The following is a 15,202-nucleotide window of genomic DNA, read 5'->3' as shown; positions in this document are numbered from 1 at the left end:
CTGACAGATTTTCTTAGATTTCCTAAGTATAGGATTGACCAAGTCAATCAGCTATTTATAGAGTTACTCTATAAACAACTCTGTTTTATACATACGATAGCACTCTTTGAATCCCAGAGGAGCACATAAACTAGTTTCTGTTGGCTCGCTTTTTCCTCTGCTGAGTTATTTACAGTCTTCCCATTTGATTTATTTATTTATTTTAATTTGGAGCCCATTCAAGATTATGCAGGCTAAAGATGACCATACAGGAGACTTGCATCCATGCAGATGTGCTGCTTACCAGCAAAGAGGCCAACTGGCCATCATTTCTACAGAGTCTGTGCAGCCCTCCTTCGCTTTCCTCACAGCTTTCTCTTCCATTTTTTTATTAATATTATTTTATTTTATTTTGTGAGATCTATCCATTGACTTGTGTTGTATTGCTCGTTTCGGAGTCGATAATGTTTGTGTTAACTCCTAAACGTGAAGCCAGGAGGTAGTTAGTGGCTCTTTGGGCTATGTGACCTCTCCTAGCAAACTTTGAAGGGCATCTGTTGACCAGCCCTGGTACTGTTTGCTTTGTGAGGAAGCAGGGTCTATAAAAAGGCTTATTACACAATGTAAGTGATTTTCTTTTTGCTAAGCAAATATTTGCAATATATTTGGGGAGATCAAGCATTCAAAGTGAAAAAGCAGGATACCTGCCAGGCACATGAGAAGCATGTAAAGGACACCTTTATTCGGGAGCACATGGGACAGTTTTAGTATCTTGATCGACAAGGAAACCAACTTTGGGCCCATTTAGCCCCCAATCTTCATTGAGCTCTAAGGCTTTAGGCATCTCGCCCAACCCAGAAAACTCCCCAAACTGTCTTTACTTCAACAGCTCCACTAGTTATTTTTGTAAAAGCCTAAGTATTGTGGAACAGAGAGAAATCCTATGGCTTTACCAAATGAGCAACAGCCTAATACAGGGCTTTCCTTAAGGATAGTTTATTTTATAGATGTCTGAAGCAACTAATAATGCCCAGCTATGGAGAGCACATGTCTAGCTGGATGACTGCTCTCAGCTGGTATCATAATCTCTATATCATTTCTTTGGTTTGAATAAAGGTTGCAAAGAAAGTGTGTGGTTTAAACAGTTTTGCTTAGGAGTAGCAGATCAATGCTAGTCAGCATCTAACTTCCCCAAGTGAATTTGTCTCTGTGCTGTGGTATTGACAGCAGGCCCAAATTGTAGGCATGTAGTTTTATAAACAGTGAAAATACTGGAAATGAGGTCATATTTTGTATAAACATTTATTTCAATAGTTTAAAGAACAAGCCATGCAAAACATCTGGAAATCACAGGAACATGAGGCATATATAATAGCAGTATCTTAAATATGCATTAGTAATACAAAGTCATCTTTCACTCAACAAGTGATACAAGTTACAACTTCATTTTTCTAAAAAATATTTAAGCCATGAAATATGTTTAGATAATACATATATACAACATTTAAGTCTCATTCTTTCCTCTGCGTGATACTGCTGAAAAATGAAAAAATTAATCTGAGACTCTAGTGGCTTGTGTGATGGGAACAATGTGCTACACCTTGCGGGGTGGATCGTTTTAGATTGTATCTGCAGAGCTGTCAGCAAGTAATTTAAATACATCAATAGCTATATGCAGAGTTGTGCATGTGAGTGACAGATCAGAGTTCTGGAGACCGTGCACATACATTCTCACAGTTGCTCACCAATTCACAACAACTGATGCAGTTATAAATCATTAGGTCTGGAGTTACTTTAGGATGCCCTTATCTATAGCCTAACCAACCTAAGACCTACTTTCATTATAACCCCCGTTCATCAGTGTGTCGATTTGGTAAAATGGTTTTGTCCTGTTTTAGTATATGTGGATTGATAAATAATTGTTTTTCTGATCAGCTACAACTGTTTTATCCTCATCTCCAAGGCAAGCATTTCTCTTTCTATTTCGTAGGGAAGGTCAGCATTAACTTGCCCTTCAAAGTATTGTTTGATTTCTTCCACCTCCTTTTCCCAGAAATCTTTGGAGATATCAAACAGTTCAGTCAAGTTGACATCTTCTAAACCCTTCAGGTTCAAAGCAGCGTCAGCAGGGATGTAACCTATAGCAGTTGGCTTGGCAGAGGCCTTCCCTTGAATTCTGTTGAACATCCACTCCAGCACACGGGAATTTTCTCCATAGCCAGGCCACAGGAATTTCCCTTGGCTGTCTTTCCGGAACCAGTTAACATGAAAGATCCTTGGTAGTCTTGCTGCTGGGCGATGTGCCATGCTAAGCCAGTGGGCTAAGTATTTGCCAAAATTGTAGCCAAAGAAAGGTCTCATGGCAAATGGATCATGCATAATGATTTTGCCTGTTTGAAACACAAATGGAGAATGTTAAGGAATATTTAGCACATTTATTCTAAAGCACAAAGAGTCAGTTCCTCCCAGGATTTAGTACCTAACCACTTTAGCCCCTTAACCACCTTTCTGCATCGGAACCAAAGAACTTTAAGAAATGGTACAAACATGAACCTTGAATTACAAATTAAATTAATTTTTGCAGTCAATGGAAAGTAAATTTCTTAAATCTCAGGCAAGGCAGCTTAAATGAAGATCCTTGAGAGCTGGCTTTCATTGTTCGTGTATTTTTGTTGAGCTCTAGCAGAACAGAAAATGTAAGTTTACTTATCACAGACTGTAACAGGAACTCTGTATCAACTCTTCTGGCAACCCCATGATTGCACCCTGTTCTGCATGCTTGCCACCTAAGGGATTATTTTGCTTAATTTGACTTTTACAGAGAATTTGGCTTTTAATTCCAGTACAAATATTTTCTATCACGAAAATGCACAGGTTGCAAAACTAGCTGCCAAGATTCAAATGTGAAAGAGCAGAGGGGGAGGACAGCTCTCCAGAGAGGTGATTGCTTTTAATACAGGTAGGCAGACTAGATTTTGATTTACCTTTGTGCTCAGCAGCTGCTGTTGCTTCAGATCTCATGGCTGCTCCTATAAATACTCCATGCTGCCAGTTAAAGGCCTCATATACAAGCGGCACACCTGTAAAGAACAAAGTCACCTCAGTAATTAGTGATCCAAAAGCATTTTTATAACAGGTTTTGCTACCTGAGATACCACTGCATTGTATGCCTTATACTATGTAATTTATTCTAATTCTTCTATTATTTTTTTTAACTTAGTTCGTTTCCTGCCCTCTTAGAGTAAATTATATGGATATTTTCAAAACTGGCTACTACTTATTGAACACATCGATGTTTAGGTACTCAGCTGACCTGAGTCCTGGGGCCTCAGAATTCCCAGAAGATTTTACTGGAAGCAGATACTGGTTCTGTGGTCACGGTCATGGTATTAGATTCAGACCTAGCATTACTTCAGTTTATTTTCCAATGTTAGGTGACCTTTAACAGAACAACTTATTTCACTTAATTATCTGCAAACAGTCTACAACTGGTTTAATTCTCTAAGCATTTCCTATCTAAACTGGTTAGACTCTAAGCAATTTGAGACAAATACAGTAATTTGCTACATGTCTATGTATTACCCAGAGTAGTGGGGTCCTGATCTCTCTCCAGCCCTCTACTATCACTACCTGTTTTTGTTAACATCTAACAATTTAGATGTTGAAATATCAGTGGCTGTGTGTGTGTCAAAGGCTAACATGGAGAAGTTGGGCTAGCATGGCTATTTCCTTTGCAGCCATGATAGCAAGATCTGTGTCTACGCCCAGTTGTATTTCAACCCTTCTGTGATGAGCACTTTAGCCTTACTACAGGGCTGCTGCATCTCTTACCAGCAGGTCTGCGGCCTCCAAATATTATCCCTTCAATGGGGACACCTTCGGGTGATTCCCAGGCAGGGTCCATGATAGGGCACTGGCTGGCTGGAGTGCAGAATCGTGAGTTGGGATGAGCACAAGGTTCCCCTGTACAGAATACAATAAAAAGGTTTAATGGCAGATCGAACTTAAATTCAGCAGAGAAAGCCAAGAGAGAATGTGGAATAAGGCAGGGTTACCATTATCTGGGGTCCAATCCTTGTTCTTCCATGAAGTCAGGGTTACTCCTGGTGGCAATGGCTCATCAATGCCTTCCCAATAGACACCGCCATCACTGGTTTCAGCTACGTTGGTAAAGATGGTGTTCTTGAATATGGTTTTAATAGCGTTGGGGTTTGTTTTGACTGAGGTTCCAGGGGCAACTCCAAAAAAGCCATTTTCTGGATTGATTGCCCTTAAGTGCCCTGAAAGTTAAATGACAAAATATAAGTAAATAAAACTGTTTCAGTTCTCTTCAGAACTTTGTAGCATGTCTTGCTGACCCTAAAAATAAACAGTAGTGGACTGTACTACAATGCAATTTCAGTTCAATACCTTGTTCATCAAATTTCATCCAGGCGATATCATCGCCCACGCACTCAATCTTCCACCCTGGCAGGCTTGGGTTCATCATGGCCAAGTTAGTTTTTCCACAGGCACTAGGGAATGCTGCAGCAAAATACTTCTTCTCACCTTCTGGATTTGTAATGCCCAGGATCTATTGAAAAGCAGATGCAACTGTTAAAAGGGTTTCTTCTTGCATTTTTCATTTTGAAGATTGTCTACCAGCAAGTACTAATGATAAAACATTTAATTATGCAAATTTCTTCCTACAAACGAAGCAGCATATAATATAGTTGACAAATAACACAAGCTATATTTTATTAATCAAAAAGTCCTCTCTTTTTTCCCTTAGATAATGTGTAAGGAGATTTTTTTTTTTTTTAGAAATGTCAGGTGTATATGATTCAATTTTTATTCATTTATTTTGCCAATTAAAGATATACAGCCTGTATACAGCTGTGTTTCTCAGCTAAGACAAGAAAAACAGACAATATTTTTTGGCTGCATTATTGCTGTGGAGTGAGAGCACTTTATGTATGGGTACTTCTGCACTTCTCATACTAGGTAGATACATTTTCCTGAGACTATTCAATCATGAACTTTAAATTTTCAGTAGTATTTTATAGTAGTATGATGTCTAAATGACAACAGAAAGCAAAGGCAAGAAGGGCACAATGCAAAACTCATATAGAAAAATCTAATATTTTCAGATTTTTGAGTCCATTGAGTTCTTTATAATATGAAAGACTGCTTTCAAAACTTGCATTAGTCCTTCATGATTCAGTTTGCAGGGGCAATGTGGATGCCCGGTGATAATGTTCAGGCTTTGCTCAAGTACATGGATCTGCCTACAAGTAGCCACTGTCAGAAGTTCTAAATCTTTCTTGGTTCCTGATTTTATAGGTCCTACTTTAAAATGTTTGGTACTTAACCTTGCAAGCAGTTTCCTATTTCTGAAAAGCCTGCCATGTGATATATTGATATCTAATGTTTCAGGACTATCCATATGAGTCTGTAATTTCACTGACACCAAGATGTGATGCATTTATGTTGCGCTAATTTAGGGTTTGATGGCTGTTCAAACACACATGATTTAATAGCTCTTACCAGCATGTGCTCTGCTAACCAGCCCTCTTCCTTGGCGATCCTGCTGGCAATTCTGAGAGCGAAGCATTTTTTCCCCAGTAAGGAGTTTCCTCCGTAACCGCTGCCAAATGAAATGATCTCTCTGCGATCCGGGAGATGAGCAATCAGCGTTAACTCTGGGTTGCACGGCCAGTTGTTGATTAATGGTTCTGCAGAACAGAATGTTGTGCTCATGAACGCAGCAATTTCCATGCTGGATCAGACTGTGCTGTTTCATCAGCATTGAGCCTCTGACAGCAACCCACACCAGATGCTTCAAAGGAAAGCCCCTGGTAAGTACGAGAGATAATAATCTCCTTTCCATGAAACTATGATTGAGCTTTGATTCCTTTAATTGAGTTTTGAACCTAGTGCTGTTACACAAACCACCCCAGTCTTCTATGGCAAGTGTTTCCTGAATGCAAAGAATGCAGTCAGCTCTAAAATGTGCTCCTGAGAATTTCCATTGGTGAGTTTTTAATCTTCCCTACCTTTGAGTGGTAGAGGACATCCAACCGAGTGAAGGCATTTTACAAACTCTCCATTGCTCAGGGCTTTCAAAGCATCTGTTCCCATCCGCGTCATGATCCTCATGCTGGCCACCACGTATGGTGAATCTGTCAGCTCAATCCCAATCTTGGACAAAGGAGACCCAATAGGCCCCATGCTGAAGGGGATGACATACATTGTACGTCCTGTAAGACATGGACAGGAGTAAAATGAATGATATGTGACAAGGCAAACCAAGGAACTCTTGAAAAAAATTTTTATTAACATGGAGGTTGTTTCTCACTTCTTTAAAAGCTGTTTGTCTTGTGGGTGTTTCCTATGCTAAACATCTAGCTTACTGTTTGTCTGATCATGTTGCAAGTTTTATCTTAATTGTTGAAACCAGCTGTTCAGACAAAATGTCTAACCAGCAGTAAAGGTGGGTGGAGGACAGTTTCTCTGTGGTGTAAATCACTTAAGTTATTGCTCCGGATGGGGATCCTCCATTTTCACCTCATTTGCTATCTGCTGCTGAGTTGTTTTGTGACTTGAAAAAAACATACAAATTTTCCTACCATGCTGTATATCTCTTTGTGAAGAACAGAATTAATTATTTAGTGGAAAGAGACCGAGGACTGTCCTTGTGCAGGCATTTGGATCTGTGGTAAAGATCCAGATGAAACTTACAAATTGACTAGTATTGGTGTCCACACCTAAGCCTTCAGCTAACATCTTTTGTTAAAGATCACAGTAATTATTATGGTGTTTCAGTAATCCTGAAAATTCCATGTCAACCTTCCTTTCTCACCCACCTTGCATGCAGCCTGGGAATCTGGTATTGAAGGCTTTCTCAAAATCTTCTTCTGACATCCAGCGCCCCAGCTGGCTAGTTCCAGTTTTAGGGATTGGAGTGGTATCTCTCTGTTCTTGAGTGATAATGACAGTTTTGCTCTCAATTCTTGCTACATCTCTTGGGTCAGTGAGAGCCAACCAGCTGCATTTCAATGAAAGTCAGGAAATTAGATTATTTTTATTATTATTATTTTTTAAATCAACATGACACTTTTCACCCTTCTCTCAGAACTCCTTTAGTACAAAAGAGTGCAATGTTTTGTAAGACTAAAACTAAAGTGACAGAACTAGAATAACTTAGATAATCTCAAAAATTAGTCAGGTACATTCTCTCATACAAATTGTTTCAAGACTTTACAGTATGAATAACAAATTATATGGCTTGGGAAATTCTGGTTACATGTTAATATTCCTTTGCCTCTTATCTCAGCTTTATTCTCTGTTACTGACTTTCAGGGAAAAGTTAAAAATCTCATTTAATTCTCCTTCTCATCAGTATACAGTTGTTTTGCATAGGGACCACAAAGTGATGCCTGAAGCAAAGTGGATGCCAAGCAAGTACTTTAAGTGTTGGTCTACATGCCAGTGGGTTGAGAATCCAGCCTAGGGGATTGGCATTGTCCTTTAAGTTAGAGGCATCACAAAAGAAATATTGACTGTAAGCAGGATCATAAACAGCGAAGGAGTTTATTAAATAGGATTCTTTTTTTCCTTTCTGAAGAATTTTTGCTATTTATTTACATTAGAGAGGATTGTTTTACATTTTCACCTCTGCGCATAGAAATTTTCTACGAATATAAAAATGTTCTAGTTGGGCTGTCATAACCATCATCACTACAGCTAAGCATATAATTAACAATGAATAATTTATCTGGTGAATCTTGCCCTTTTCTCTCCCAAATAGTCTGCAAACAGATTGCCAAATTCCTGCACTTAGTTATTCAAAAGCCTTTGCAGATTTCTTCCATGAAGATTTCTTAGTCGGCACGTAATTCCTGAGCATGTACTTGTTGTTAATATTCCCCTTTCATGTTGGGTTAGTTGGGAAAGATGATGAAATATTTGAAAAAAGTATTTGCTGAATACATTACAGTCAAAGCTCATCGGCATGATATGAATAATGCCTGTACTGAATAATATTTGAACACCCACAGAGCTATTTGAATGCCACAAAAAAAAAAAAAAAGTATTTGATGAATAAACTAATTGACTAAAATAGTAGAGTTCTTCAAAAGATGTATTTGCTAAATAATATTTAACCATTGCTAATGATTAGTTACATAAGTCTCGTGACATTATTTCAGTTCCCTGATTTATGTAACTGATCAATAGAGACAATGTACAGTTGATAGTCTTATTGAATAATATGTTTTATGCTAATTTTTAGAGGAAAAGTTTGCTTTTCCTTTGTATTTCACCTACGTAAACTGCTGTGCCAAAATGTTCATGGAAAGCAAATATTGAAGAATTATGAACAGTTTTAAATGTAAGTGGACAGAAAATACACGTCACTGTTCCGAGATGCTACTTGACTTCCATTTATGCTACTCACCAGTTCTCATACTTGCTCAGCTTCTTAATCATGCCTTGCTCTACCATGATGTCCAGAATTTTTTTGTTTTCTTCTTCTGAGCCATCACAGATGTGAATGTTCTCAGGTTGGCACAGCTTGGCATTACTTTCAATGAACTCCCTTGCTTCTGGAGGCAGGCTCTCCAGATCCCCCTGGGTAACCTTGGGCATGATGTTTACTTCAGCTTTCAACTCTGGGGGCATTCTTGCAGCCTGCAGTGGATCTTGTTGAGGGATTTGAAATACTGATCACAATCTAAAATCGAACATATCACATCTGTTAGCATGCTATGACATTCTAACCAGTCTTAATCTGCCTCCCTAAGGATGCATGACGCAAAAACAGAATTTGTAGTAGTCTTGATTTCTAAGCAGAAATATATAATTAATATAAACAATTTGGATCACTGGCAATCTCAAACTGGAAAAAATGTGTAGAAACCATTCTACTTACTGTCTTTGAAAGATTGAGTTGGATGGATGTCAGCAAGTATTTGGCTCCCCTTTCTGTTGATCCAGTTTCACTTGCTTTGGAGTGCTCTTGTTTCCTAGGTGGCTTTCTCCTTCCTTAAATATTGTTCTTGGTGTCCAACCCACTGGGTGAGGTGAGGGAGGCTTGTTCTTCATGTCACTATTGGATATGTCTTTGGACACTGCCACTGACGCATTGTCATCGTGCAGGATTGTCAACAAAGCAGCCCTAACAAGGTAATCATTTAACAGGTTTGATTAATGAATGCTGAAAGCGGTGGCTCTTAGCCCTTGGGTTTGCTGTTTGAAGCAGTTACAAAATATAGCAGTTTAACCAAACTTTGATCTAGTTTGACTTTGAATCCGAAAGCGTCATAAATTCTTGGTGTGTGGGAAAGGTTGAGTACAAAGAGTATCAGGAACTGGGAGCCGGTGGGTCGCCCAGGCGAGGCACAGCTGGCACGCTTTGTCGGCAGATGCTCGCTAGTTGGCTGTGAAGCGGGGGCTCGTCCAAGGTGTGTTTACTTACCTTGGGAACGCTGCCTGATCTGTGGATAAAGTTCAATGCTGAGCACTGATCAGCCTGAATAACCGCTAAATATGCCTGCCTGGAGGCCGTGTTTTTCTTACTTTTGTCCATATTTTTTCCTTCAAGAAAAAGGCAATATAAATCTAAATGCTGAGTTTCTTTAAGAGCTTTTTTTCTTTAAGAAAGTTTTTGGTTATGCCTTACTTTAGGCTCTTGCAAGCTGAGGAATTATATTCCATCTCTACAAGCTCAGAGAAGGCAGATCAGCAACCGTCTTAGTAATTAACCCCCTCCTTCAAATCTTATCAGTAATTTTATTGGGAGTATTATGGGGGGAAAAAATATTGACCCATCTTTAAATTAGTAGGCAAACAAAAAGGACAAAAACACTCTGAAATGACTGCACCCTTCTTGTGTATGTGTCAAGTGCACTACACGCACATCTACACATGTAGGCAGTGAATGACACCAACAGCCACTGCTATGCTTGTGATTGTGAGGGTGTGACCTCAGTCCCTTCAGGGTCTCTCCTCTAACTCTTCCTCTGTCTGTCTGTCAGCTCACTACCTTTTCCCACTCCATTTTAGACCATTGTACCTATAAAGAGAGGCTGATTTTTCGTGTCCATTTGTCCATACAGTCAGGGTGTGAGAAGGCTGAAGTATTTCAGACAAAGAAAACTGTAGAAGTGACCCTGCTGCCATTTCGTCTTCCTCTACTTCCACCCAGTTCCCAGCAATGCCAAACTGGCATTTTTGGTATTGATGAGGCAATTTGTAGAACAGGAAATTTGGGAATCCATGTTAAGATTTTGGGAGTTCTCTAAAACAACAGAATTGAAGCAGGTGTCCTATACAAAGGATATTCATAACTTGTCACTTGCTCTGGTTCGTGCAGTCAATGAGATGATTCCTGCAAGACTTTCTCTGATGTAGACAGCAGAGAGCTGCAAGGCCTGAAGAGCCAGGTCTGGCAGAGCAGTGCAGAGCAGAGATCTGAATTTCAAATACTATGGAGCTGAACCTCACAAGTCCAGTGGTCAGAGACCACAGGAACGCTTCTCCTGGGAGCGTATCCTCTATCTATCCTGCAAAGCCTTTTATTATGTTTTGTAAATGCAAAGGGAAGAAAATAGTGAAGTAAGAGGGGCTGTCCTTGATGCACAGCAAGGCCAAACATTGCTGAAAAGGAAAACAAAAATCTGTTAGGATAAGAGGTGCTAGAAACTGCTTCAGAAGGGGCTCTGCATTAAGCAAAGGTAAAATCAAAGACAATTTAATAAGAACACAATGTGTTTGGAGTCCACATGCTCCATTGCTGGTGGAGCAGATCGGAAATATTTTGGTCAACCACTTTCATGTTAAAATATATATTATTAGGTACTTTAGTAAAAATAAAATGCAGCACATTCTTCACTAATACTGAGCAGACTGTTTTTCCAGTGAAGTATGAAAATAATCCCAGTCCTTGCTGATGGCCAGATAAAAGTCAGTATTGATAGAAATAACCAACTGAGAGTAAAACAGCATTTAAAAAACAAAACAAAAAACACTACCAGTTTGATGCTTTTATTCAGACTTCACTCATGCCGTGATATGATCATTTTCTGGTCCTGTGCAACAGTGCAGGATTAGTCCTAGTGCCTCTTCAATTCTCAGCGAAGGAAAAAATCCCCGAACCCGGAGCATTAGTTTCTGCCAATTAAATTATAGTCAGGCAGGTGTTGTGCAAATTTTCTCATACTGCAATCCTAACCTCCCACAATCTTGCTATACAAACTGTGGGCTTCTCTCGAGAAGACACTAAATATGCCAAATTGGTGGCACTGTGTTATGAACATATGTCCATTAAAAATCACATTAAGGATTCCAAATGTTTTTCATTTGTGATGGCAGCAGGGCTTGAGTGCAGATGTCCACTGGGAATTCTAGACACTTAAGCATCAAATTACTTGTATTTAGGTAACACTTCGTATCAGAGAATCTCAAAGCCTATCACAAACACACAGTAAGCCTCAAGCCCCTATATAAAGCATGCATAGTATTTTATACTATGGTGTAATGAAGTAAGTGGAGCATGTGCAAATCGAGGCCAAGATTTTTTTTTTTCAAGAATCTTCTAATTTAGAAATTCAGCATTTAGATACCCAACACATGGCAGTAAAGGTTTCATCTGAGGATAGTGAATTCTTATAACCACCAGTGGCTGCCACAAAAAATAAAATCAGAAATGGCATCTCCAATAGATCAGTTGTAGTGGTCTTGAGGTGTTCCCCCAATGCCAGCACATACTGCTGTTTGCCACACGTGTCTGCCTTCTGGATTCAGTGAGCTGAGAGATTTCACTAGTGAGAAACATGGGAGATGGATGGGGGGAATATAAAGACTCAAAAAAAAAAAATTGTCTTGAATGTAAAGTTTATTTTCGATTTAAGTGAAAGATCTTTAGTAGTAACTATAATACTCATCTAATAGCTGATACAACTTCTTTGGATTGCACTTTTTGGCACTTTATCTCTGTGCATCTTGACACTTGAAAGTGATGCTCATCAAGTGTCTTCTTGGAAGCTGTCAAATTATTTAAATGAGTGTGAATCTGACATTTCTAGATGATAGTGTTCAACAAGTGCCTTGAAAGGAGTGGTTTTGGGATGTTTGCTTTGATGGACACCATTCAGCCTGTTCAAAATAAAGGTTTTGAGCACTTCAACTTTTTCTGACTTACTAGAACTTAAATAAATGTGAGGCTTCTTAGGGGCAAGGAGAAAGTGTCACAAAGCTTCAGACTTCATTGCTACGGAGCCGTAACAAAGCACTCTCAAGGAGATCTGAAAGTTAATGGCATATAACAATCCTCAGAAATTCTACCCCCTCCCATAATAATTATCCCACATATTGTCATTGCAAAAGAGTTTTTATGTCACTTGTTGTTTTGTTAAAGAATGATAGCTTTTTTTTAAAGATTCTCCCAGCTAGTCTGCTAGCTGAAGAACATTGCTTCCCGATTGTTATTTTTGCTGTGAGGTTGTACTCAGTTGACACTGAGCGTGCTGCAATTGCTGTTTTACTGGGTGCTGCACAAGCCCTGATCCAAGGGCAGCCCTTGTAAATGTACAGCTCACAGAGACCAGGGCCTGCTCTCTCAATTTTAGAGAACAAAACCTGACCTGTGCAAATTACCTGTAGTTGCAAAAGAGCCTGTGACAGAGCCAGGAGTTTATTCCAGACCCACTGCAGCCCTGTGTGATATTGCCACCTTACAGCAACTTTTCTTGGGGCTGATCCAGCTGCATGAGATTTGGGGTTGCTTGTAGGATACTATGTTTGTGGATCACACAGGCAGGCTGGTTCCTTGACTGTTTTTCTTCTGCTTTGGCAAAAACTATTTAGTCCTTTTCTTTAGAGCTCGCTTTTATAGGCTCTCAGATGTTATAGTCACCAGGGGAGGTGAGGTTCTCTTTTCCATCTTCTCTTGTAAAGGATAAAAACTGGAGCCTTGGCTGGGGAGATAGTGTGTGTATCCTTCTTCACGTGATAAAGGATACCGCGGATTTAATTCCCTCATGTCACACTGGCAACCCTTATCAGCAACACGAGACACCCAGTTTGGACTCCAGTTTTGCAGCTGGAGCTCAGGTGGGAGACAGCACGCCACAAGCAGAACAAGGCAAACATTCCCCATTAATAGTGTTTCCCCTCTTGGCTTTGAGCTGCACGTTATTCATTGTTAATCCTTCTCTCTCACCAGTCCATTAGTTCTGGAGATGACATTAATTGACATAATCTTAACCTTGCTATGTAGGCATTCTTTGGAAGCCATTTCTCAAACTGTGACTCTACTCTGGGGAACACTGTCTTCTCTCTTAAAACCCACGTCAGTAATCAGTGTGAATATCTGGCTCTATCTCTAGCCACTGGTGTCTGAGCAGCAGCCAGGTATGTGTAATCCTGACGAGAGTCATCTACGGAGCTCTTCTAAGCTACTGTATAAGGTCTAACAGGCACGTGCAGAGTTTGGACCCACCAAAGTTTTGTCTGAATTTACCTTAGCCAGCTCAAGGCTGGTAAGGACGTGACTGATTTTTTTGCATGGTTAATGCAGTTTTTTTGGCTGGATGCACAGCAGAACCACAGCCAGGAGAGAAGGGGACAAACTGTACTAAACAGAGTGGAAAACAGTCAGCATAAGGTTGTGTGTTTCCCTTCACCTATGCAGCATCTGCTCTGCTCAGTCATACAAAGCCCAGATGGCACCGAGATTTAGCTTTGCAAATAAAAATGGTAACCCTTGCTGGAGTGAAATCTGTTCACCGCAGTGCTGTGTGTTTGCAGCTGTCAAGGACTCCCTGCTTCCTACCTGTGGTGGGGGTAAATGACAAATCCTTGTACCAAACCCACACAGTTTCAAGCAGCAGGCTGTGTTTCAACCTCTTGTTCAAGAGCAAGCACTTTTCTAACTTCCTGCTGGTTACTGGGATCCTACTAGCTATGCCTTTTAACAGAGACTTCACCTGCTCAGGCCTTATGGAATGAAATGGCAGCACCTTTTAAAATGTAAACTGCTTTATTTTTTCTAGGATGAGATAAACCTGGCTACTGGTGCTTTTGCATGCTGTTCTTTATGTCCCTCTGTGTTCCCTTGCTTGTTATCAGCATTCCATCGTCAGCTGTCATTTCAGAGTGACACTGCTCTGTCTACCTGACTGGCAGCATGGTTTTTCTTATTTGTTGAACTATTCTCGTTTACCTTTTGTCTCACTTGTCATTTTTATTGCTCATTGCATGCAATCTGGCCTACTGGACTCGGATCTGTATGTTCTTCATGAGCCAACTTTAAAGAAGGGTGGCTCTGAACACCAAGAGTGGGTACAGACTCATAGTTTTAGGTTCTGTGTCTTCCTCTGCTATGGATTTCCTATTTGACTTTGGATGTGTAACTTTACACCCCCAAGCCTTTATCTTCTCTGTGGGAAGGGGGTTGGGAGCTGATGATGCCAACTTTTCTCTGTTCTTGTGTATTCTTCTTAGTTTGATTGATAGCTCCTGGCCTGAGGAGTTTAAAACCTAATTAGACAAGATCGTTATCTCTTACTATATTTATGTTCAGTGCCACAGATAGTCCCTGCTGGGTACTCTTTAGATTATTGTAATGCAAATAGTATATTCTTATTTGAAATGAAAAACATTTGCTATAACCCGTTTTCTGCTTTGATGGTACAAAAGCACCAATTTGGGCTGAACTGTGCTTTCTGTTTCAAGTAAGATTTGTTCTATATTTTTCCCAGGAAAACAGCTTTGATGAATATTTCAAGCGCTTTGTAACACTGGAAGCGACAACAAGAGGAGAGAGAAGCTGATTGTGCAGAAATAAAGCCAGGCTACATCTAAAGGTCAGAAGGCAAACGTGCCTATGTCAAGCACTGCATACCTATCGGTTCTTGAACCTGACTGCTGCAGGAAAATCAACATTACAAAAACCAATTACCTCTGAAATAGAGCCTGTGTTTATTGGTAAATCCTGATGTAAGTGCTAATAGGTCAGGTGAAATCCTACATACTCTACATGTATTCTTAGCTCATTTCTAATAGGAAGAAGGCAACTTGGGTAGACCACAAGGGGATTTTTTGATGTAAAAACATTCTTGTTTGGCCAGTGTAAATGGTTCCTAACAGACAAATGCCACAATTATGACTTTTGCTATAAAAAACACCCAGTAAAGAGGTCAAGGGTGCAGCTGGGCCCTAGAGATCATACTTTTTTTTTCTT

General features: G+C 39.8%; 1 protein-coding gene and 1 long non-coding RNA gene across 2 annotated transcripts in view; one reads left to right on the top strand and one right to left on the bottom strand.

Moving 5' to 3' along the window:
- Positions 1 to 15,202, top strand: part of LOC137865201 (uncharacterized) — a 38,892-nt gene that overhangs the window by 17,131 nt on the left and 6,559 nt on the right. Inside the window, exon 2 of the long non-coding RNA XR_011101821.1 lies at positions 14,721 to 14,825. This is a non-coding gene — a long non-coding RNA (uncharacterized lncRNA). The remainder of the gene's footprint in view (positions 1 to 14,720; positions 14,826 to 15,202) is intronic.
- PCK1 (phosphoenolpyruvate carboxykinase 1) lies at positions 1,263 to 9,050 on the bottom strand. The gene is made up of 10 exons (XM_068700046.1): positions 8,891 to 9,050; positions 8,417 to 8,692; positions 6,825 to 7,006; positions 6,015 to 6,218; positions 5,506 to 5,693; positions 4,390 to 4,552; positions 4,035 to 4,259; positions 3,811 to 3,942; positions 2,964 to 3,059; positions 1,263 to 2,369 (listed from the first exon to the last, which is right to left on the bottom strand). The coding sequence occupies exons 2-10, from the start codon at positions 8,638 to 8,640 to the stop codon at positions 1,915 to 1,917; spliced, it is 1,869 nt and encodes a 622-aa protein (XP_068556147.1). The 5' UTR covers positions 8,641 to 8,692; positions 8,891 to 9,050; the 3' UTR covers positions 1,263 to 1,914.

This window comes from Anas acuta, chromosome 16 (genome assembly GCF_963932015.1).
Source record: "Anas acuta chromosome 16, bAnaAcu1.1, whole genome shotgun sequence".
Taxonomy (NCBI): Eukaryota; Metazoa; Chordata; class Aves; order Anseriformes; family Anatidae; genus Anas; species Anas acuta.
Note: the sequence above shows the minus strand (reverse complement) of the source record. Positions and strands in the feature narration are given on the sequence as shown.